The sequence below is a fragment of the Macaca nemestrina genome, chromosome 13, assembly GCF_043159975.1.
Source record: "Macaca nemestrina isolate mMacNem1 chromosome 13, mMacNem.hap1, whole genome shotgun sequence".
NCBI classification, from domain to species: domain Eukaryota; kingdom Metazoa; phylum Chordata; class Mammalia; order Primates; family Cercopithecidae; genus Macaca; species Macaca nemestrina.
In genome coordinates this window covers 10,864,281-10,889,274 of record NC_092137.1, presented here as the reverse complement: position 1 = coordinate 10,889,274, position 24,994 = coordinate 10,864,281, and the positions used below count along the sequence as shown (strand labels likewise).

Sequence of the window (24,994 nt, the reverse complement as noted above, 5' to 3'; positions counted from 1 at the left end):
AGCAAATAAAAGAATTTAAAAATTGCAGAATTGACTGAGGATGGTGGTTCATGCCTGTAAACCCAGCACTTTGGGAGGCCAAGGTGGGAGGATTCCTTGAGCCCAGTAGTTCAAGACTAGTCTGGGCAACATACTGAAACCCTCATCTCTACAAAAAATATAAAATATTAGTTGTACATGGTGGTGTTCACCTGTAATCCCAGCTACTCAGGAGGTTGAGGCAGGAGGATGGCTTGAGCCCAGGAGTTCGAGCTTGTCAAAAGAAAAAATGATAATAAAAAATAAAAATTAAAAAAGCACAAAATCTAGGAAAAAAATAATGAAAACATGACATATCAAAATTTAAATTATAAAACACTCAGAGAAAACGTCATTGCTGTTAGCATTACAGAACTAAACAAAAAAAAAAATAAATGAACTAAGCATGTAACTAAGCATGTTTTACAGAAAAGGGCAAGAAAATAAACCCAAATAAAGTAAGAGGAAGGAAAATAAAATATAGAAGTTAAACTATCAGAAATCGGAAAAATTATAAAATTGATCAATGTATTAAAAAGTTGTTTCTCTTAAAAGCAAAATAGGTAAACTACTGGGTAGCCTAATCAAAGAAAATGCAAACACTAAAAAATGGGGGATGCATAAATACAATATATATAGGTAGACTCTATTCAAATAACTTGAAAGAGTTCATGAAACTAATGATTTTCTAGCAAAATGCAATTTGCCAATTTACTCCTCCTCCAAAGAGAAAACCAACAGAGCAATAGTACTGAAAAATTTTGTGAATATTATTAAAGAACTACTCCTAAAAACGTACCTGGTCCAAACACGTGATAACGACATATTTTAAACCTTCCAGAAACAGGCATAGTGGCACACTCCTGTAGTCTCAGCTACTTGGGAGGCTGAGGCAGGAGGATGGCTTGAGCCCAGGAGTTCAAGGCTGCAGTGAGCTGTGATCATGCCATTGACTCCAGCATGGGTGACAGAGCAAGATCCTTTCTCAAAAAAAAAAGAGAAAAAAACCCAAAACCAAACCAAAAAAGACCAGGAGATCTGTCCAAATTTGATGATCCTTCTCTAGAGCTCTAGCCCAAAGCTGTGCAATAGGAATATAATTCAAGCCACATGGGTAGTTAAAAAATGTCTAGGGCTGGGCACAGCAGTTCACACCTGTAATCCCAGCACTTGGGGAGGCCAAGGGGGGCAGATCACATGAGGACAGGGGTTCAAGACCAGCCTGGCCAACATGGTGAAACCTCATCTCTACTAAAAATACAAAAATTAGCTGGGCCTGGTGGCGCACACCTGTCATCCCAGCTACTTGGGAGGCTGAGGCAGGAGATTCGTTTGAACCCAGGAGGTGAAGGTAGCAGTCAGCCGAGATCATGCCACTGCACTCCAGCCTGAGTGACAGACTGAGACTCCGTCTCAAAAAAAGAAAAAAAAAGGTCTACTCACCACATTTACAAAAGTAAAAACAGGTTAAATTAACTTTAATAAGAGATTTTATTTAAGTCAAAATACATATTTTTTTCTTTTTTTAAAACAGGGTCTCACTCTGTTGCCCAGGCTGGAGTGCAATGGCTCGATCACGGCTCACTGCAGCCTTAACCACTTGGGCTCAGGGTATCCTCCCACCACAGCCTCCTGAGTAGCGGGGAGTACAGTCGCACCCCACCACACCTGGCTAATTTTTTTTATTATTTGTAGAGATGAGGTCTTGCTATTTTACCCAGGCTCAGTAAGCCACCTTTAAATATCTAGATTTATAAATACTATTAAGTGTTTTCGTAAGTAACAATGATTAATAGTACAATCTGGGAGGAGGGTGGAATGGAAGAGAAAAAGGCCATTTTCTGGTTAGTTCTGCCAATGACTCGAGTTGGAAGCATCTGGAAGCACTGTGGAAAGCTCAGGGCACAGAGTCCCCCAGGGCAGACAGGCCCAGACAGGCAGACCAATAATGGCAAGTTGATGGATCTGGAGTGTATTCCCTCCTCTGCCACCCCCGCCCACCTTTGTATTTCTAGGAGCTTCTCTCTGGGCCTGTTTTCTCATTTGGAACTCTACAGGTTAGATAAGATCTCTAACGGGCTGCCCAGCTCTTACAACCCAGGATGCTTCCCTCTATTCACACCGTCAGTCCCCAGGGCCTCTGTGTTACAAGTGCTAGGGATCTAATCGTAAGCAAAAGACAGGGAAGAAAAATACGACCAAATAATCCCACAAGAGGACGTCAAAATCCACTGTGGCAAGTGCCATGAAGGAGGGGAGCACCAGGTGTGTTAGGACAGGGTAATTCTGTGGGCATGATGACAGAGGGTGTGGGAAGAGGTGGGGAAGAGAGTCTCTGGGAGTTGGGGAGGAGGAAGAGGGCTCAGCAGGGGCAGATGGGAGGAGGGGAGGTGGAAAAGGCTTGGAACAGCCGCCATGGAAAGTGGGAGTCCAGCAGACACACACAGTAGGGCTGCCCAGCAGCTTAGAGCAACCCACCATGCACGCAGCATACAGAGACATGCAACCACGGTCTATTCACTGAATCCCACGAAATGCCACGTAGGTCATTTCAATCTGACATTCTTCCACCAGCAGAGAAGAAAAGACTAGATGCTTTTTACAATTCTAGTTTACTTCTCTTTAGAATGCCCTTACAAGAACTGACTCACACGTATCACTAAGCAGACATCCACACTCAGCTATGCAATCTTTCATCAGCCAACCCTCGGTCAGCTCCATGGAACCACGTGGGTAAAGAAAAAGCCAGCAGCTATTCCATAGACAGGGGAAGCACTCGGGGTCAAGCGATGATCACCAAGCACCACAGCACCCAGGAGGTCCCGCTGACCACCGCAGCGCCTGAGAAATGCACTGTCAATCAACACCGCAAAACAGGCTCAGATACTGTGAAGCACTCAAACATTTTTTTAAAACAGAAAGACAGGTTTTTTTTTTTTTTTTTTTTTTAAAGATAATAGCATTTGGTTTTTCAAATATTCATGAATGATAGGGCAGACAAAGAATACATTAACAAAGGCAGTATGAGGGAATAAATTTAAAAAAAAAAAGAGAAAGCTCTCGTAAGCAAAAGCTGCCTTCCAGCTACATGGAAAAACACTCCAGTGCCCTAAGTAAATAAATAATAAAAGGATATGGAAACAATACACCCTGAAAACGCTTGTGCCTTCTCTGTTCTCCTGGGCAGAAGCAGCGCTGACAGGTTTGTGCTACCGAGGTTACAGACCCAGCTAGCATGTATTTACCCAATAACACTTTTCAAAGAACCAGAGAGGACATTTCAAAGAACTGACGCCATTTCTCTAGATTTATTAGTATATATATCCCTTTTTTTTTTTACCCCAAGCTCTAGTACCAACTCCCAACACAGGACACCCTGACCCCCGGACTAGAAAAAAGCTAAGATTCGAATTTTGACGTGCTCAGACCACACCATTTTCCTTCCCCCTGAGAGGAAGGCTCTTAAGAATACCCACAAGGAAAACTAAAACAATGCACAGTGATTTTTCATTCTTGCCACACCTAGTCCTTATTGTTCGGAAAACACTTAAATTTGCACAGGTTCTATCTGTTTCACGATTATAGCCACAGTCTTGCCCGTTTACGTATTTTCATTTCTTTTTGTCTTTTCTTTTCTTTTTTTTTTTTTTTTGGAGACAGTCTTGCTCTGTCGCCCAGGCTGGAATGAAGTGGCTCGATCTCGGCTCACTGCAACCTCCACCTCCTGGGTTCAAGCGATTCTCCTGCCTCAGCCTCCCGAGTAGCTGGGACTATAGGCGCCCACCACCAGGCCCAGCTAATTTTTGTATTTTTAGTAGAGATGGGGTTTCACCATGTTGACCAGGATGGTCTTGAACTCTTGACCTCAGGTGATCCGCCAGCCTCGGCCTCCCAAAGTGCTGGGATTACAGGCGTGAGCCACCATGCCCAGCCTTCGTTTCTTTTTCTTAAACATATGCTACACTACCATTAAAAGCAACTTGTGCAACAAGTATGTACAGAACAAAACACTAATATACTTACTGGGAAAACAGAGCAAATAGACAAAAAAGAAACTAAAGTAGGGCTGGGCATGGTGGCTCACACCTGTAATCCCAGCACTTTGGGAGGCCAAGGCGGGCAGATCACCTGAGGTCAGAAGTTAGAGACCAGCCTGGCCAACATGGCGAAACCCTGTCTCTACTAACAAAATACAAAAATTATCTGGGCTTGGTAGCGGGTGCCTATAATCCCAGCTATTTGGGAGGCTGAGGCAGGAGAATCATTTGAACCCAGGAGGCGGAGGTTGCAGTGAGCCAAGATCACGCCACTGCACTCCAGCCTGGGCAATAGAGCGAGACTCTGTCAAAAAGAAAGAGAGAGAGAGAAAGAGACAAAGAGAGAGAGGGAGAGAGGGACAGAGGGAGAGAGGGAGGGGGAAGGGAGGGAGAGAAGGAGGGAGGGAGGGAAAGCGAAAGAAAGCAAAAAAAGCAAAAAAGCAAGAAACTAAAAGGGAAACAATAACAATCCAGGCTCACAGAATTTCAGAGCTAAAGGGGTTTTAGTGAATAAGAGGTTAAAAGACTCGCACTAGGGCAGAAAATTGGTAGCAAAGACAGCTCTAGAACTGCTGCAGCAGGCAGGGAACTAGTTACACTTTTTTTTTTCTTTTCTTCTGGAGACAGGTTCTCACTCTGTTGCCCAGGCTGGAGTGCAGTGGTGTGGTCCCTGCTCACTGCAGCCTCGACCTCCTGGGCTCAAGCGATTCTCCCACCTCAACGTCCCAAGTGCAGGGGCTATAGGCACGCATCACCACGCCTGGCTAAATTCTGTATTTTTTGTAGAGATGGAGTTTCACCATGTTGCCCAGGCTGGTCTTGAACGCCTGGGCTCAAGTGATCCACCCATCTCAGCCTCCCAAAGTGCTGGGATTATGGGCATGAGGTACCGCGGCTGGCCCAATTCACACTTCTTAAGCCAACCTTCCTGCATGCGACCAGTCTCCTGCTGTAGTTTGTCCCTGCTGCCCAAGAAAACCTAAGACATTCACCAGCCTAGGGCAGCGGGCTGCTCTCTATGGCGTCTGTTACAGGCCTTTCTTAGGTTTAGCATTATTTGATTATGTGATGTGATTATTTTATTAATATGTGTCTTCTCAGCTAGGCCATAAGTTGTACAAGGCCGGTCATACCTCCCTGTGGTACAGAGAAGCCTAAGAAGGCAGTCAACATTTCCAGATCAAGTCACTTTTTCTGGAATATTAACTTTTATCGGACAGGCCCTGGGATTTGATAATACTTGATTTAGCATGATTTTACTTCCCTTCATTCGTCTGAGAGCAGACAGATTCTATGAATGAGACAGCCAAAGGTTGGTTTTCTTTCTCAAAGACTGTGAATGGTGGCTAGGTGTGGTGACTCATGCTTGTAATTCCAGCACTTTGGGAGGCCAAGGTGGGAGGATTGCTGGAGCCCAGGAGTTCGAGACTAGCCTGGGAGATATAGTGAGACCTTGTCTCTACAAAAAATTTAAAAATTAGCTGGGCATGGTGTTGTGCACCTGTGGTCACAGCTACTTGAGAGGCTGAGGCGGGAGGATCGCTTGAGCCCAAGAGGTGGAGGCTGCAGTGAACCTTGATGGTGCTACTGCACTCCAGGCTGGGTGACAGAGCAACATCCTGTCTCATGAAAAAAAAAATTGTTGGCAGGGCGCAATGGCTCACGCCTGTAATCCTAGCACTTTGGGAGGCCAAGGTGGGCGGACCACCTGAGGTCGGGAGTTCGAGACCAGCCTGACCAATGTGGAGAGATCCCGTTTCTACTAAAAAATACAAAATTAGCCGAGCATGGTGGTGCATGCCTGTAATCCCAGCTACTTGGGAGACTGAGGCAGGAGAATCGCTTTAACTCAAGAGGCGGAGATTGCAGTGAGCCGAGATCGTGCCATTGCACTCCAGCCTGGGCAACATGAGCGAAACTCCGTCTCAAAAAAAGAAAAAAAGAAGGTTTACACCTATGTATTATCTTGTTTCAAAAAAAAAAAGAACAAAAAACACTGTGAACAGCAAACTGCTTGGTGACCCGTGTGTAAGTTAGTCCAACATCCCATACAAAGCAAAATGTCACTAACAAAGGCATCCTATTATTCTTAGGCAATTAGAAGGCAAAGAGCAATAGAACACAGAGAAACCAATTTTTGGCCCATGGCACTAATCTGCAGACTAGAAATCCTCAAAGTGGCTGGGCACAGTGGTTCACGCCTGTAATCCCAAAACTTTGGGAGGCTGAGGCTGGAGGATCACTTGAAGTCAGGAGTTAAGAGACCAGCCTGCCCAGCATGGTGAAACTCCACCTCTACTAAAAATATAAAAATTAGCCAGGCCTGGTGGCACGCGCCTGTAATCTCAGCTACTTGGAAGGCTGAGGCAGGAGAATCGCTTGAGCCCAGGAATCAGAGGTTGCAGTGAGCTAAGATTGTGCCACTATACTCCAGCTGGGGCGACAGAGCGAGACTCTATCTTAAGAAAAAAGAAATCCTTGGCCGGGCGCGGTGGCTCAAGCCTGTAATCCCAGCACTTTGGGAGGCCGAGACGGGAGGATCACAAGGTCAGGAGGTCAAGACCATCCTGTCTAACACAGTGAAACCCCGTCTCTACTAAAAATGCAAAAAACTAGCCGGGCGTAGTGGCGGGTGCCTGTAGTCCCAGCTACTTGGGAGGGTGAGGCAGGAGAATGGCAAGAACCCGGGAGGCGGAGCTTGCAGTGAGCCGAGATCGTGCCACCGCACTCCAGCCTGGGCGACTGAGCAAGACTCCGTCTCAAAAAAAAAAAAAAAAGAAAAGAAATCCTCAAAGTATGTTCACTAGAATTCCTAATTCCATACAGTTCATCAAACAAGGCAGTAGCAGCCATCTCACCATTCCGCTAAGAAGAAAAGATCAAGTCCATGGGCCCTAAAAACCTGAAAGTTTCACAAATGTTAAGGGTTAGAAGAAAAAGAAAAGGAATCCCTGAAACCCTTTAAGGAAGCAGTCAGAGCACTGTGTCCCAGCACTGCAGCCCAGAAGGCCACCACCCAGCCCTTGGGGAATGCTGCCTTCATCTATCCGACAGCCAGGGTCTCAATCTGTCACCCAGGCTGGAGGGCAGTGACACGATCACAGCTCAGTTCAGCCTCAACCTCCTGGGCTCAAGCAATCCTCCCACCTCAGCCTCCCAAGTAGCTGGGACTACAGGTGCACCACCACACCCAGCTAGTATTTTTTACTTTTTGTAGAGACAGGGTCTCACTAGGTTGCCCAGGTTCTTCTCAAACTCTTGGGCTCAAGTGTTCCTCCTGCCTTGGCCTCCCAAAGTGCTGGGATTACAAGCGTGAGCCACTGCGCTTGGCCTGATCTTACTGCTATTACTACATTATCCAGAAATTATATTTATGTGTTGAGAAAATTAGATCTACACACTGTAAGCACAATATAATAATAGTTATATTTGGATGGCATAATTATGGGTGATTTATATTTTCTTTTTCATGCTATTCTATGGTCTATAAATGCTTTCCAATGAATCACTTGAGGTCAAGAGTTCGAGACCAGCCTGGCCAACATGGTGAAACACCATCTCTACTAAAAACACAAAAATTAGCTGGGCTTGTTGGCATGTACCTGTAATCCCAGCTACTTGCGAGGTTGAGGCAGGAGATTGCTTGAACTTGGGAGGCAGAGGCTGTAGTGAGCCCAGATCGTGCTACTGCACTCCAGCCTGGGTGACAGAGTAAGAATCTATCTCAAAAAAAAAAAAAAAAAAAAAAAAAAAAAGTTTTCCAATGATTATATACCAGATTTGTAATAATTTTTTTTTTTTTTTTTAAGACAAAATCTTCCTCTGTCCCAGGCTGGAGTGCAGTGGCGCGATCTCGGCTCACTACAACCTCTGCCTGCCGGGTTCAAGCAATTCTTGTGCCTCACCCTCCCGAGTAGCTGGGATTACAGGCGCCGGCCACCACGCCCAACTTTTTTTTTTTTTTTTTTTTTTTTTGTATTTTCATGTTGGCCAGGATGGTCTCGCTCTCTTGACCTCGTGATCCGCCCGCCTCGGCCTCCCAAAGTACTGAGATTACAGGTGTGAGCTACCACACCTGGCCCAGATTTGTAATAATTTAAACAAAGATATATAATTTTAAGACTCCACAACATCCTCATATAATTTTTTTTTTTTTTTTTTTTTTTTTTTTTTTTTAGACAGAGTGTCACTCTTTTGCCCAGGCTGGAGTGCCGTGGCATGATCTCGGCTCACTGTAACCTCAAACTCCCAGGCTCAGGTGATTCTTCCATCTCAGCCTCCTGCATAGTTGGCACTACAGGCACATACCACCATGCCCGGCTAATGTTTTGTATTTTCAATAGAGATGGGGTTTTGCTATGTTGTCTAGGCTGGTCTTGAACTCCTGGAGTCAAGCAATCCACCAGTCTATTCAAATAAATGAGGGTACATCTATTCACAGTAACACAGCCATTAAAAGAACGAACATGCAGTTATGGACCGATATGAAACTATCTCTGAGACATGTTATTTAACTAAACTGCAAGATGCAGAATATATGCTATCATTTGTACAAAATTAATTTTAAGATTGAATGTGGTGACTCACATCTGTAATCCCAACACTTTGGGAGGCCGAGGCAAGAGGATCACTTGAGGCCAGGAGTTCAAGACCAGCCTGGGCAACATAGTGAGACCCTGTCTTTACCAAAAAATACAAAAATTAGCTGGGCATGGTGGCATGTGACTATAGTCTCAGATAATTGGGAGGCTAAAGTAGGAAGATCGCTTGAGCCCAGGAGTTCAAGGCTGCACTGAGCTATGATTTTTTCCACTGCATTCCAGCCTAGGCAACAGAGCCAGACCCTGTCTGCAAAAAACACAAATAAGCAAACAAATACATGAATGAATAATATTAATTTTAAGACATATTTATTTGTGCATGCATTGGCTATCTCTGGAAGGCTCACCTAGAAAGTTATAGTAAAATTGCCTTGAAAGAGGGGCAATGGAGGACTAGGGGAAAGGAAAGAGAAAAACAGATGAGAGGAAAACTTAATTTTCTTTTTCTTTTTGAGACAGAAGTCTCGCTCTGTCACCCAGGGTGGAGTGAAGTGGCACGATCTTGGCTCACTGCAACCTCCACCCTGCCTCCCCCACCCAAGCGATTCTCCCACCTCAGCCTCCCAAGTAGCTAGGATTATGGGCACCCGCCATCACACCCAGCTGATTTTTGTATTTTTAGTAGATATGGGGTTTCGTCATGTTGGCCAGGCTGGTCTCGAACTCCTGACATAAGGTGATCCACCCACCCCAGCCTCCCAAAATGCTGGGATTATAGGCGTGAGCCACCACTCTTGGCCGGAAACCTTAACTTTCACTATATATATCCTTTTAGTACTTTGGGTTTTTGTTTATTTGTTTGCTTGAGATGGGGTCTCACTCTGTTGTCCAGACTGGAGTGCAGTAGCACAACCACAGCTCACTGCAGCCTCAAGCTCCTGGGTTCAAGCATTCTTCTCACCACAGCCTCCCCAGTAGCTAGGACTACAGGCACCATCACCACATCTAGCTTTTTGTTTTTCTTTCTTGGAAACAGCGTCTCTCGGTCAGGTGCGGTGGCTCACGTCTGTAATCCCAGCACTTTGGGAGGCTGAGGCGGGTGGATCACGAGCTCAGGAGTTCAAGACCAGCCTGGCCAATATGGTGAAACCTCGTCTCTACTAAAAATACAAAAAATTAGCCAGGCATGGGGCACTGTAGTCCCAGCTACTCGGGAGGCTGAGGTGAGAGAATGGCGTGTACCTGGGAGGCAGAGCTTGCAGTGAGCTGAGATGGCGCCACTGCACTCCAGCCTGGGCGACAGAGCAAGATTCCATCTCAGAAAGAAAGAGAGAGAAAGAAGACAGACAGACAGACAGACAGACAGACAGACAGAAAGAAAGAAAGAAAGAGAAAAGAAAGAAAAGAAAGAAAAGAAAGAGGTCTCTCAGCTGGGCACAGTGGCTCATGTCGGTAATCCCAACACTTTGGGAGGTCGAGGCGGGTGGATTACCTGAGGTCAGGAGTTCAAGACTAGCCTGGACCACATGGTGAAACCCTGTCTCTACTAAAAATACAAAAATTAGCTGGGCGTGGTGGCAGGTGCCTGTAGTCCCAGCTACTCAGGATGCTGAGGCAGGAGAATCACTTGAACCTGGGAGGTGGAGGTTGCGGTGAGCCATGATTGGACCATTGTATTCCAGCCTGGGTGACAGAGTGAGACTGTCAAAAGAAAGAGAGAGAGAGAGAGAGAGAGAGAGAGAGAGAGAGAGAGAGGGAGGGAGGGAGGGAGGGAGGGAGGGAGGAAGGAAGGAAGGAAGGAAGGAAGGAAGGAAGGAAGGAAGGAAGGAAGGAAGGAAGGAAGGAAGGAAGGAGAAGGTGGAGGAGGAGAGGGAAGGAGGGAGGGAAGAAGGAAGGGAGGAAGGAAGAGGAAGGGAGGAAGGGAGGAAGGGAGGAAGGAAGGAAGGAAGGAAGGAAGGAAGGAAGGAAGGAAGGAAGGAAGGAAGGAAGGAAGGCAGGCAGGCAGGCAGGCAGGAAGGCTCTCTATATTGTCCAGGCTGGTGTTGAACTCCTGGGCTCAAGTGAGTCTCCTGACTTAACCTCTGGAGTAGCTAGGATTACAGGCATGAGCCACTGCACCAGGACTTTTTTTGTACTTGAAATTTTGTACTATGAGCATTTATTACTAAAAAATAAACAAACTTAAAAAGGTTTGGTGGGAAACTACACCAGTGAGTTTTCTAAGTGTCTCGGCAGCTATGCATGATCTTCAGGTCGGAGGCAACCCCTTAACAAGTGCTGCCTCCAACAGACACAACACCGGGAGGGGCCAGGCAGGCTCCTGCAGACCCAGCACCCACAGGGGAACTGATCGGTTTTCTCTGCTGACTTCTGGAACCAGGTCTAGACAAATCCATACTCCGGTTCAGCCAGAGCAAGAACACTGTGTCCTCTGATAACAATGTCAAATTCTCACTTGTATGTAGTAAATAAGGAATATTTTACCTTTCAGCAAAGGTGTCGAGTTTCCCCAGCTCATCAGAGAGGCCAACCAGGGAATCCAAGGTCCCCACCTAGACAGATCATAAAAACGTCAGAGGCTCACAGGTTTCTGGCCAAGCATGATGCCATCTCAACAACAGGGCAGGGACTCTGTCACTTCATCTTGAATTTGTCACCTTTGGTCAATGGCCAAAGTAGAAAGTAGAAAGAACTCTTAATAGAAACCAGTGGATTTGGGGGTGTCTTCATTTACTTATTTTTGACCAACAGGATAAACTGTCATGTGCCTGCCATAGGAAGGAGTGACTATGATGTTACCATCTGATCTTAACTCATTTTCCTCTTAGAATGGCAGCTTGCTAGTCAGTCATGTTGTTAATCCCCATAGCTAAGGAAGAGATACACCAGAAAGCAAGTTAAAGAAGTTCCCATTCTTAAAAGCTTTTCTGCTCCAAGACAGTCCCACCAGTATTTATTTATTTATTTATTTATTTATTTATTCATTCATTCATTCATTCATTCATTCATTCATTTATTTTTTGAGACAGAGTTTCGCTCCTGTTGCCCAGGCTGTAGTGAAATGGCGCGATCTCAGCTCACCTCAACCTCTGCCTCCTGGATTCAAGCAATTCTCCTGCCTCAGCCTTCCTGGGTAGCTGGGATTACAGGCATGCACCACCATGCCTGGCTAATTTTTTATATTTAGTAGAGATGGGGTTTCTCCATGTTGGTCAGGCTGGTCTTGAACTCCTGACTTCAGGTGATCCACCTGCCTTGGCCTCCCAAAGTGCTGGAATTGCAGGCACGAGCCACTGTGTCCAGCCCCACCAGTCTTTTTCTCTGTTCTTTGCTGTTATTAACCATGATCTTGAGGCCGAGGTGGGCAGATCACCTGAGGTCAGGAGTTTGAGACCAGCCTGGCCAATATGGCAAAACCCTGCCTCTACTAAAAATACAAAAATTAGCCGGGCATGGTGGCATGCACCCGTAATCCCAGCTACTTGAGAGTCTGAGGCAGGAAAATCACTTGAACCCGGGAGGTGGAGGTTGCAGTCAGCTGAGATTGCACCACTGCACTCCAGCCTGGGCAACAGAGTGAGACTGCATCTCAAAAAAAAAAAAAAAAAAAAAAAAAAAAAATCTTGCTGGGGAAGGAGGCAGCTTTTCCTCCCACTTCATCATTCAGGTCCTTTTCTTTTCAGAGTACTTATGATCTGGTTTTTGTTGTTGTTGTTGTTGTTGTTTTTTGAGATCTCAGCTCACTGCAACCTCTGCCTCCCAGGTTCAAGTGATTCTTCTGCCTCAGCCTCCCGGATAGCTGGTATTACAGGCATGTGCCCCATGCGTGGCTAATGTTTTTTGTATTTTTAGTAGAGATGGGGTTTGGTCATGTTGTCCAGGCTGGTCTCGAACTCCTGACCTCAAGTGATCCTCCTGCCTCGACCTCCCAAAATGCTGGGATTTTGGCCAAGGAGTAAGCCACAGTGCCTGACCATGATCTATTTCTTAGTGTAGAAATTACTACAATGTCCAAAATTGTATTTAAAGGTCTTTTCACAGAATTAGAAAGAAAAGGGTTGCTATCATGTAGTACCACCAACTAGATGTTAAAAAGTAATTAGGTTCTGAGACTTGGCAGAATTTCAAGAAAAAAAAAATTAAGAAAAGTAATTAGGAGGCCGGGCACAGTGGCTCACACCTGTAATCTCAACACTTTGGGAGGCTGAGAGTTTGAGACCAGACTGGTCAACCTGGTGACACACTGTCTCTACTAAAAATACAAAATCTAGCCAGGCATGGTCATGTGCCTATAATCACAGCTACTGGGGAGGCTGAGGCAGGAGAATCACTTGAACCCAGGAGGCGGAGGTTGCAGTGAGCCTAGATTGCACCACTGCATTCCAGCCTGGGTGACAGAGCGAGACTCCATTCAAAAAAAAGGTAATTAGGAAATGATGAAACCTGAGTATCTCTACCAAGTCAAGTCGCTTCTTTTCAAGCAACTTAATTTTAAGCAACTTCTGCAGGGGCTGTGTCTTCTTCTTCTTCTTTTTTTTAATCTTTTTACCTTCCAGAGTCCAGCACAGTGCCTCACACACAGTATTGATGAGTGGATGCAGAATTTACTAACCCGTACAGTGTCCGTTGCTGGACAAGCAGGGGAAGGCTTAAAAAGGTAGCAAGACGTGGGTTCAGAACCCACTGCTGCCACTTACCATCCTGACAATCCTCGTAATCACTTAGCCTCTCCCAGCCTGTCCCGAGAGTCAGCGGGGACAAGCTGACTTGTAAAGAGGGAGGAGGAAAAGCTTCCCGGTGATGCATTTAAAGTACCTAGCCATCAGCACCTTGCTCAGCAAATGTTAACAAATGGGGTGGCATCACAACCCTGGGAGCTGATGGTGCAGCTGTTTTGGCAGAGGGGCAAAGTGAGGTTTGAAAGGGGACTATGTGGCAGTTTTCTACAAAAGCAGATGCTGGGCAGTCAGTGCCATCTCACCAGCACCTGTGTCATCAGCGCCATCTCATCAGCACATGTGCCATGTGGTCTGGGAGAAAGTTGTAGTGTCTTCCCTGTGGAAACCTACAGCACTTTGGGAGGCTGGGGCAGGCAGATCACGAGGTCAGGAGTTCAAGACCGGCCTGACCAACATGGTGAAACCACCATCTCTACTAAAAACACAAAAATTAGCTGGGCATGGTGGCAGGTGTCTGTAATCCCAGCTACTTGGGAGGCTGAGGCAGGAGAATCGCTTGAACCTGTAAGGCAGAGGTTGCAGTGAGCCAAGATTGTGCCATTGCACTCCAGCCTATGCAATAAGAGCAAAACTCTGTCTCAAATAAAAAAAAAAGAAAAAAAGAAAGAAAAAAAAAAAGAATTGTGCATTTCGGCTGGGCACAGTGGCTCACACCTATAATCCCAGCACTTTGGGAGGCCAAGGCGGGTGGCCTCACCCGAGGTCAGGAGTTCAAGACTAGCCTGCCCAACACGGCAAAACCTCATCTCTACTAATAATACAAAAATTAGCTGGGCATGGTGGCATGCACCTATAATCCTAGCTACTCAGGAGGCTGAGGCAGGAGAATCACTTGAACTCGGGAGGGGGAGGTTGCAGTGAGCCGAGATCATGCCACTGCACTCCACCCTGGGTGATAAGAGTGAACTCTATCTCCAAAAAAAAAAAAAAAAAAATTGCACATGTCTCATTCTTCTTTAATGTTAGTTTTGAACCTTGCCCTCCACTCCAAGAGCTGTTAGATGCCTGGGCACGACCCAAACTCCCTTCTGCCACCAAATCCCCTCTCTTCCCCTCCCGCAGGACCAAAGGGATCCTAGATTTCCTCCCCTGCCCCCAGGTCGAGTACAATCAAGGCTGAAGCCCCCCCAAGCCTGCTCATCTAAACTATATGGTTGTCTTCTGAGATGTTGCAGACAAACCAGGAGGAGCCAGAGGAACACCCGAGAGGACTTGAGTGTGCATTTAACACACTTCCCACTTTTTGAAGCATTAGACACTGCTACCCACAACCTTGTCCCCCTGTTCATTCCTTCCTGTGGCTGCACCTACATAGGTAACACAATTAATTTGGGACTTTGGCACGATATCCCACCTAGCCCATCACTTCCCTGTCCATCCTCAAACCTCAGCTTGTCCTCAGCCCCCGCATTTGCCTTGATACTTTCTCCTTGGGTTCCTGAAGTAGCAACCTCTGTCTCCCTCTCCCCTCTCCCCCTGACCAATCCATCCTCTTTTCACTCCTCCCCAGGAATTTTACCTTGAAGTCAGGAATAGCGAATTTGGTATTATAAGACAGGTTGGACTTGGAGGTTACAGTATTCATCCTCTCCAGAGCTTGCACATTTTCCTTATCTCCAGGGGCGGAAATTAACCAAAACTCCGACATGCTTCCAGTCTTCTCTTACCCAGTGACTGCCTAGAACCAGCACAAACATACACAAACAGAAACAGGAGGAGAGATGTGTCAGATATCCCTGCCTCACCACTCCCTACCCTCCAATTCATCCTTTCTAGGATCTGTGAGCTCCAAGAACATCCATTTGCAAAAGCAAAGCGCTTATCTCCACCTAGGCAGCCCTCAGGTGTTCAAGAAACTCCAGAGCTCCTTGGTCCCTGCAGTGGTTCTGGCTGGTTTTCAGGAGCAGAGGAGGAGGGAGAGGTTCCTTTCTTTCCCTCCACCTGGGTGAACAACCCCTATCAGGCATCACAAAACGGGAGGACAGTAAGCTGGAGGCGGACACCTTCTGGGGGAATATTTGTCTTCCTTCCATACCGCATCTTCTGGGATGCAGGATGGGGTGGAGGAAGGCGTGGGATGAGGGAGGGATTTTCACAACAGGCTACCAGGTCAAACCGCAGGTCAAACTGGCCAACCTTGTGATTGCTATTAGCTTTAAAAATAGACTTCAGAAGGATTTTTTAAAAATATATACATATATATAAGAAAAAAAAGTAGTAGTGCGTGAGGGGAACTACTAAAGTCTTTTTTCCACTAGGCGAGGTGCCCGCTCAGCAGAGCTGGATCCCTTGTCCGGCCTGGCGGGTGGTTTTGCGGCCGCGTCTGCGGCCTCTACGGTTGATTCGATTCGTGCTGCTCCTTCACAGGTGTCCACACCCGCACCTTTCCCCCTCGGCCGGGTTCCCCCTTTCCGCTGCCTCTCCGCCGCGTCTCCGGACGGCTGGGGGAAAGCAGGATAAGCTCTGAGGAGCCAGAGACACCTGGTGGAACCTCTTCCTGTCGGACTCCCGGTCCCGCTCCAATCCGAGGGCGTTTTGTTCTCTCCTAACCCCGCGCAGACCCAACCCAGCTCCTTTCCGCCTTGACTGCCCATGGCCTGGGGACGAACTGGTCCCCCGCAGCACCTGCGGAGATGCCACCTATCCGGCCGCGGGGGAGCGCGGGGAGGTGCCCGCTGCCCACGTTCCCAATGGGAAAGCGCAGGCCGTGGCGCAGCCGGACCCCGTGCCTGTGTCCCCACCACGCCCCCGCCTCGGGTCCCAGCTCTGCGGTGCGTCCTTACCGGGAGCAGGAGGGGCGCGGACCGCGCGGTAGGGGCTGCAGGCGACCGGCGGCAGGTGCGAGGCCGCAGCGCACTGCCGGCTCCCGGGAGGCAGCGGCTTCGCTGCCCCGCGCCCCGCCCCGCCTTTTATCCCAGGCGCGGGGGCGGCCCCTGCCCCGCCGGATATTTGCATACGGACCGCCCGCCTCTCGCCTCGCTCCAGCCGGGGACCGGAGACCCGGGGAGCAGGTGCAGGCGCCCGGCGGGAAGGCGCGGAGGGGCCGCGCGGGGTCTCCGGTCCCCTAAGCGCGCGGGCTGGGTCCCTGGGGGCTTCTGCGGCGCGTCCCACAGGGTCTCCAGTCGTACGACTGCGCTGCCCCGTCCCGGACGCGTGGACGGCTGAGCCGAGCGGGAGTCGGGAAAGGGCTCCGAGCTCGGAACCACCCCGCCCTCCCGCTGCGGCCGCCGCAGCCCCGCCTGGTCACCCGCTCTCGCCTCACAGCGACAGGCGCGGATCTCAGGGGAATCACCTACTCCCAGGTGTCTCCAGGCCAGTGCACGAGACAAGGCCGACCTGTGGGGAACCACGCAACAGGTGCGCAGGTGCTCAGGACACACCTGGGTAGACAGCGAAGCTTTTCCTGTCCGTGTGGGCGCGGGTGAGCGCCCGGTTACCCAGGAAACTCCCACCTCACCCTCTCCACCTTCCGAATTGCTCTGTGGAGGGGGGGAGGGGGGGAGTTACAGCTCACCGTGCGACGATCAGAGGTGAGTTCGTGATTGGTACTATCTGGAACCAGGAGGGGGAAACCCTAGAAATTAACGTGTGAAAGTTAAAAACAAGACAAAACCAAAGGAAAACTCGGAGAATTCATTTTCTCTGGACTCTTTGAAGGAGAAAACTTTAAAGCATCCTTCCATGTAGGCGATGTTTTCAGTGGTTTCTGGGAAGGATAAAGATCTCAAGAGTGTCCTTGAGGGGGCATTGGAGAAGGTATTCTTGCTTCCTTAAACGTGGACTCCCCCTCCTATGTAAACTAGCCCTATCTATCAACCCATCCTTGTGAATGCATCGGGATCTTTGGGAGAAGGATTTGACATCATCTGAGACTTAAGGTGGGATGGGAAGCCCCAGAGACAGGACAGAAAGCTGACTTTGAGATCACAGTGGGGTCGTACTGCGAACCTAGGGTAGACTTGGAAGTCCCAGCACCTGTAGCAGGCATCATTGTTATTGGGACACTAAAGTGCATTAGTCAGTCCTTGCAACATCTTCCTAAGGGAGGATACCTGAAACCAAGGGATGAGGAAACCCCGGTATGTTTGAGGACATTAAGTGGCTATTCCAGAGAAGGAGTGGCTCAGTTAGACATTAGAGTAGGGTGGTCTCCAATCTTGGACTTTATCCAGGCACGCCATTTTATCTAGCCAGGGAAAACGTCCCAGAGCTGCGGCAGATCTCATCTGCAAACAAGGGTGGAGATGCCCACAGAGGTTGCATGAATTGTCCAGTGTCACACAGCTGGTTATGTCAGAGCTACAGTTGGAACTCGGGCCTGTGACTATGTCCTTTCTACTGCTCCCAGCAAGCCTGCAGGACTAGAGAATCAGGGTGAGGAAGAACACATGCTTTCTATTTTAGTCCACATTTTCCTATCTGCAAGGTTCAAAGCCATGGACCTGGCTTCTCAGAGACTGGGCAACACATTTAGAAGTGTCTGTGATTTTGCTCATGGCACTACTCTTTCTATAAATCTGGTTACCTGTAAATACTGGTTACCTGTAAATACTTTGTCTCTATTAAAAATAAAAAATTAGCTGGGCGTGGTGTTGCATGCCTGTAATCCCAGCTCCTCAGGAGGCTGTGGCAGGAGAATCGCTTGAACCCAGAGGCAGAGGTTGCGTTGAGCCGATATCGCACCATTGCACTCCAGCCTGGGCAACAAGAGTGAAGCTCCATCTCAAAAAAGAAAACAAAAACAAAAACAAAACAAAATAAAAACAAACAAAAAAAAGCTTTGTTCTGTGAAATAAGAGAGTCAGACACAAATAACTCCTGGATAGGCCAGGCACGATGGCTCATGCCTGTAATGCCAGCACTTTGGGAGGCCCAGGTAGGTGGATCACTTGAGGTCAGGAGTTCGAGACCAGCCTGGCCAACATGGTGAAACCCCATCTCTACTAAAAATACAAAAACTGTCCGGGCGCGGTGGCTCACACCTGTAATCCCAGCACTTTGGGAGGCCGAGGCGGGTGGATCACAAGGTCAGGAGATTGAGACCATCTTGGCTAACACGGTGAAACCCCGTCTCTACTAAAAATACAAAAAAATTAGCCGGGCTTGGTGTCGGGCGCCTGTAGTCCCAGCTAATTGGGAGGCTGAGGCAGGAGAATGGCGTGAACCCAGGAGGCGGAGGTTGCAGTGAGACGAGATCGCGCCACTGCACTCCAGCCTGGGTGATAGAGCGAGACTCCATCTCAAAAAAGAAAAAAAAAAGAAAAAAAACACACACACACACACAAAAACTAGCTGGACATGGTGGTACGCACCTGCAGTCTCAGCTGCTAGGGAGACTGAGGCACAAGAATCGCTTGAACCCAAGAGGCAGAGGTTACAGTGAGTCAAGACCATGCCACTGTATTCCAGCCTGAGTGACAGAACAAGACTCCGTCTCCAAAAACAGAAAACAAAACTAAACTAAAACAACACACAAATAACTTCTGAGCATCATCTGATTAAGAAAATAATAAGGATCTACAGTGTTCCTTGTCTTCCTCAAAATCTTCCTACTCAAAATCTAAAATCTTCCTGGTCTTTCACATCTTAAGTTTCTTGTGTCATAGCTGAATTTATAATGGATGATGTCTACTGCTGCAGGGGTAGCCTGACATTTTTCAAATAACTTTTTTTTCTGCTTATAAAGGTAATTCTCTTTTATTTTCTCCAACAAGAATGAGCTTGAAATGTCTCTGTTTTTTAAAAAGAATTTGGCATACAGAGAAGTATAAAGAAGAAAATAAAAATGACTTGTAATTTCATAATTAGCTGCTGTTAACATTTAAATTCTTTGTTACCATTTAATGCATATTCATATATAGATGCAGACTTCTTTGCATGATTGAGATTATATATTATTCATAAAGCTTGGCATTCTGCTGTTTGCTTTCCAAAGATCAAAAAAGTTATCAAATGTATCTTATCAGTAAAGGATAATCCAATGTCATCAGAGTTTACCACAGCTCAGAACTTGAGTAAGATTTTGAAGCCAAATAAAGACGCCTTGTTGAACAACTTATGTCTTGAAAAGGTGGCAAGGCGGGTGGGGGGGAATCTCGTCCAAGAGGTTGTTTGATTTGCATTTCTCAAAGGCCACCACATATGTGCTTATCAGTTTTGAGCTGACTTGTATTTTTCTCTCACAAAGATCAGCCTTTAACACAGATAAGTAGGTAGAAAACAACCAAAAGCTCTGGAGCCTGCTCCCTTGGTATATTAGAAGAGTGTGATTTAGCATTTACACTTTACAAGGAAAGTATTTTTCTTCCATGTTTCAACCTGAAGCACCATTTAGCAACCCATTTTCTGTCCCCTCCCTATACAACTTTAAGTCTCTGAAATCTGCTGCTAAAAGACTTAAAAGTTTATGTGCCTTAATCACTGCTTTTAAAATACTCCCCAGGTTATAAAAAATATAGTACCCAGGTCATAATGAATACCATCTCTTCCCAGGAATAAAGGCTGGGGAGGAGATGCCAGAAACCTTGAGTCATCTTTAGCTTATTATGAATTTGACTTTGGTTAGTTATTTCTGAAACGTTTCTGCAGTTGGCACGGGTCGTGCACTGAGCCAGCTGAAGTCTGTGCAACATTGAACAGTCCCGTCAGGTTTGGGAACCAGAAGGGCGAGGCTGGCCTCATTAGTCTGTTGTCCTCTGGCCACTCCCAGCTGACGTATTTTGAACTTCTTTATTACTTCATAGCCATCCAAAGATGATGCTCTTTCCACATCAGCCCAGATATCCTTGAATCTCAATCAGCTCACGTGGGTTCTGGGTTTTGCTGAGGAGAACCCTGGGGAGTTTTTCTATGGGAACAGATCTATAGTACAGAACAATTTAAGTAGAATTGTCTCTCGCGAGTCAATACGGTGCTGTAGAAACAGATTAGGCTTTAAGATCAGACAGTCGGAAAAGCCGCTTACACTTGCTATGTTTCAGGTTTCCCAGCTGAAAAAAAAGGAGCGAGAGTATGCCCGCTTTTTAGGCTTGTTATGAGGATAAGACGGAACAGCATTTCTGATGAGAGCAACTGAATAAGAGCTCCCCTCACTTCTCACTCTCCTGCTTTCTTAGGTTTCTTTAGGGTTTTACACATTAAGTGCGGCACATTGTAATAATCTCTCAAAATCATCTACCATCCTTCTTCAGGGCCCAAAGTTCTCTCATCTGTATTTTCTCTTTCACCCAAAAAGTCTTTGTGATTTTAGGACAGCCATTGTTATGATTGTCATTGTTTTGGTCAGAGAAATTAAGGCCAGGGAATTCTCGGGATTTGTCCTAGTGTACACAGACGAGGAGAAGTCACCGATGTTCACTTCCTCATCTAACAAGTTTTTTTTTTTTTTAACCCACAATATTTGCCAGGCACTGTGGGGCATGCAAAAATAAATCAGTGTTTTCATACAGGTAGAAGAGCAAAGCAAGTTTCATAAACAGAATACCGAGCGGTTCCAACTCACTAAGGTCTGAATACAAAACACTAAGCAGGATGTGATATGTGCACACACACGAGGTGTAGACATACCAGGAAGACCATGATCCTCATTTCACAGATGAGGAAGCAGGCTCAAGGAGATTAAGTGAGCTGATCAAAGCACACTTAGTGGTAGAACCGGGTCTTGAACTTCATTCTTCTACCTCCAAGTGTCTCTGGCATTACAAGCTCTAAACCACCCCTCTAGGCCCCATGCAAAGACCTAGTTACTAGCACTCAGCGTGTAATTGCATTTGTTCGTTTGTTTGTTTTTGAGACTGAGTCTGGCTCTGTTGCCCAGGCTGGAGTGCAGTGGTGCGATCTCAGCTCACTGAAACTTCCACCTTCTGGGTTCAAGCAATTCTCATGCCTCAGCCTCCTGAGTAGCTGGGACAACAGGTTTATGGGTTTGTTTGTTTGTTTGTTTGTTTTTGACAGAATCTGGCTCTGTTGCCCAGGCTGGAGTACAGTGGCGCGATCTTGGCTCACTGCAATCTCCACCTCCAGGGTTCAAGTGATTCTCCTACTTCAGCCTCCTGAGTAGCTGGGATTACAGGCACCGGCCACCATGCCCAGCTAATTTTTGTATTTTTGGTAGAGACAGGGTTTCACCATGCTGGCCAGGCTAATGTCGAACTCCTGAACTCAGGTGATCCGCCCACCTCAGCCTCCCAAAGTGCTGGAATTACAAGTCTGAGCCACTGTAACTGGCCTACATAAGTCTCTTAACGTCAGCGGACTTTTTGGTGGGCTGTAAACTGTGGTTAATAACAGTACCTGTTGGCCAAGCATGGTGGCTCATGCCTGTAATCCCAGCACCGTGGGAGGCCAAGGCAGGCAGATCACCTGAAGTCAGGAGTTTGAGACCAGCCTGACCAACATGGAGAAACCCCGTCTCTACTAAAAATACAAAATTAGCTGGGCATGGTGGCACTTGCCTGTAATCCCAGCTACTCAGGAGGCTGAGGCAGGAGAATCACTTGAACCCAGGAGGTGGAGGCTGCAGTGAGCCGAGATAGCACCCTTGCGCTCTAACCTGGGCAACAAGAGCGAAACTGTCTCAAAACAAACAAAAATCAAACAAACAAACAAAAAAATCTGTCTCATAAGGTTTTCCTGGGAATTAAATGATATGGCAGAGTGAACAGTGCATATTAAGCAATTGGCAATGGCGTGCTATTAGCATTTGCTACTTTAGGAAGCTCCATTCATTTCTGCTTCTTTTCCTCCTTTTATTTCTCACTTCCAAGTTCCTTTTTCTCCTCACAGGGTTCTTTGGGAAGATACGAATTTTGCCCTATTATATCTACATGGCACATTGCCACTCCTGCATTCAGTCACTTTCAACCTATCTTTGATGGAGTTGCCTACGTGATAGGTTAACTACATCTGGGAGGTACCACAGGGAATAGGAGAGGCCCCTGGCCTCAAGAGTCCTGAGCTGGAGGAAGAAGAGAAAAATGGAAGGAGTGTGGCTGGTGCTTAGGGAAGAGTCTTTGGGCTGCAGCCAAGAGCCCTCTGCAGGAGTTTTGAACTCTAGCTTTGGAGTCAAAATGATCTGACCTCAAGTCTCAGTTCTGCCACTTATAAGCTGCTCCCTTTCCAAGTCACCCAATCTTTCAATACCCCAGTTTTGAAAATGGGGACTTCAAGTTCAAGTTAGAGAATTGTGATGAAAATGGAATGAGATAATGCATGCAAAATGTCTAAGCATGACTGAGTCTGGTGTGCTCACAGTAAGTGCTCCCATCATTTTATTTAGATTCCAAGCTTCAGGAAGGCACTCTGTTCACTGCCAAGTTCGTAGTGCTAAATAGACAATATATTTTGGATCACTGCACTTCAAGCAAGGAGCTTACATGCTAGAGGATGTCTGGAGAATCAGAGGAAGCTGAGTATAAATGTTTTTGCTCTTAGATCTATCTCTTTTAGAAATATTACATGATTTGAAAGAGACATGAAAATATAACACTGTATATTTAAGTATTGGGTATCTATGTTATGGATGAGCGACATCTGTAGCCATTCAATTATGTTTATAAGACTGAAAATTGGGGCCAGGCATAGTGGCTCACACCTGTAATCCCAGCACTTTGGGAGGCCAAGGAGGGCGGATCACGAGGTCAGGAGATCAAGACCATCCTGGCTAACACGGTGAAACCCCGTCTGTACTAAAACATACAAAAAATTAGCCGGGCATGGTGGCGGGCGCCTGTAGCCCCAGCTACTCAGGAGGCTGAGGCAGGAGAATGGCGTGAACCTGGGAGGTGGAGCTTGCAGTGAGCCGAGATTGCGCCACTGCACTCCAGCCTGGGCCACAGAGCCAGACTCCATCTCAAAAAAAAAAAAAAAAAAAAATTGAAAATTGGAAACAACACATATGTCCAACAAAAGAGGATTGAACAAATTAGTAATTTTATAATCAGGCTGTTATTAAAAACATTTTAGAAGAATATTAAATGACATAAGTGATCATTTAATCTCAGCATTTTGGGAGACTGAGGTGGAAAGACTTTGAGACCAGCCTGAGCAATGTAGCAAAACCCCACTCCTATTTAAAAATTAACTAATTAATTAAAAAATAAATGATCATTAACTTTTTTTTTTTTTTTTTGAGATGCAGTCTTCCTCCATCAACCAGGCTGGAGTGTAGTGACACCATCTCAGCTCACTGCAACCCCTGCCTCCTGTGCTCAAGCGATTTTCCTGCCTCAGACTCCTGAGTAGCCGGGATTACAGGCTCCTGCCACCATGTCTGGATAATTTTGTATTTTTAGTAGCGGCAGGGTTTTGCCATGTTGGCCAGGTTGGTCTCGCCCTCCTGACCTCAGGTGATCCACCCACCTTGTCTTCCCAAAGTGCTGGGATTACAGGTATAAGCCACCATGCCCAGCCTGATCATTAAATTTTAAGCAGAAAATTCAAAATCAAGATTCTAATTCTCAGGCCAGGTGCAGTGGCTCACGCTTGTAATTCCAGCCCTTGGGGAGGCCAAGGCGTGAGGATCACTTGAGGCCAGGAGTTAGAGACCAGCCTGGCCAACATGGTTACTATGGCCGACACAGTCTCTACTAAAAATAAAAAAAAAAATTAGCCAGGGATGGTGGGCGCCTGTAATCCTAGCTACTAGCAAGGCTGAGGCAGGAGAATCACTTGAACCTGGGAGGTGGAGGTTGCAGTGAGCGGAGAATGTGCCATTGTACTCCAGTCTGGGCAACAAGAGCGAAACTCCGTCTCAAACAGGAAAAAAAAAAAAAAAAGAGAGAGATTCCAATTCTCTATAATCCTAGTGCTTTGGGAGGCCAAGGTGGGAGGTTCACTTGAGGCCATGAGTTCAAGGCCAGCCTCAGTAACATAGTGAGACCCCATCTCTACAAAAAATAAAAATTAGCCAGGTGCAGTGGCTTACACCTGTATTCCTAGCTACTCAGAAGGCTAAGTACAAGAGTATCACTTAAGCCCAGGAGTTTGAAGCTGCAGTGAGCTATGGTTGCATCACTGCACTCTAGGCTAGGTGACAGACTCTCTGAAAAATAAAAATGAAATCCCAAACCAAATATGGAAAAGGAGAAAACTGGAATAAATTCTGTGTTACTGGACTGAAACTTGAGGTACCAGTCTAAACTCTTAGATTTTGAGATGGGTAGATGAAGGGAGAGAGAGAGAGAAAAAAAAATAAACCATTTACTAGCTCTGTTTGCTGTGAGACCTCAGAAGCAATGATTTACTAGCAGCACTGAATATATCAGTAGTTCATATCTTAGTTTCTAATACCACTATCCATTAAAAGAAACCAAGGGACCTTGGAGAAATGAGTGGCTTCCAGGCTGGATTACAGGAAAGTTAACAAATACAATTTACTCTCAAATATTTTATACATATAATTATGTCATTATATAATATATAGTACATATTGTAAGTATATATTAGATGATATAGAAAACTACGTAATATATATTACATGACAATATAGTAGCCCTATCATATACACATATCTGTCTATGGAAGTTTCTTGTGCTAGTCTTACAACTTTTCTGTAAGGCTGAAATTAACGAGACTGGGTATGGTGGCTCGCACCTGTAATTTCAGCACTTCAGAAGGACAAAGCAGGCAGATCACTTGAGGCCAGGAGTTTGAGACTGGC

The 24,994-nt window shown here is 46.5% G+C and overlaps 1 protein-coding gene and 1 long non-coding RNA gene across 7 annotated transcripts in view; one reads left to right on the top strand and one right to left on the bottom strand.

Moving 5' to 3' along the window:
* LOC105486488 (ATPase H+ transporting V1 subunit C2) overlaps positions 1-16,214 on the bottom strand; it is a 63,442-nt gene extending 47,228 nt beyond the window's left edge. For all 6 annotated transcript variants that reach the window (XM_071076228.1, XM_071076230.1, XM_071076229.1 and 3 more), the window contains exons 1-3: positions 16,119-16,214; positions 14,855-15,013; positions 11,081-11,148 (exon numbers count right to left, since the gene is read on the bottom strand). In XM_071076228.1, the coding sequence (XP_070932329.1) occupies positions 11,081-11,148; positions 14,855-14,983 (197 nt within the window). In that variant the 5' untranslated portion in view covers positions 14,984-15,013; positions 16,119-16,214. The remainder of the gene's footprint in view (positions 1-11,080; positions 11,149-14,854; positions 15,014-16,118) is intronic.
* A 547-nt stretch (positions 16,215-16,761) lies between these two features.
* The window catches only part of LOC105486490 (uncharacterized), a 32,228-nt gene continuing 23,995 nt past the window's right edge, over positions 16,762-24,994 (top strand). Inside the window, exon 1 of the long non-coding RNA XR_011611453.1 lies at positions 16,762-16,865. This is a non-coding gene — a long non-coding RNA (uncharacterized lncRNA). The remainder of the gene's footprint in view (positions 16,866-24,994) is intronic.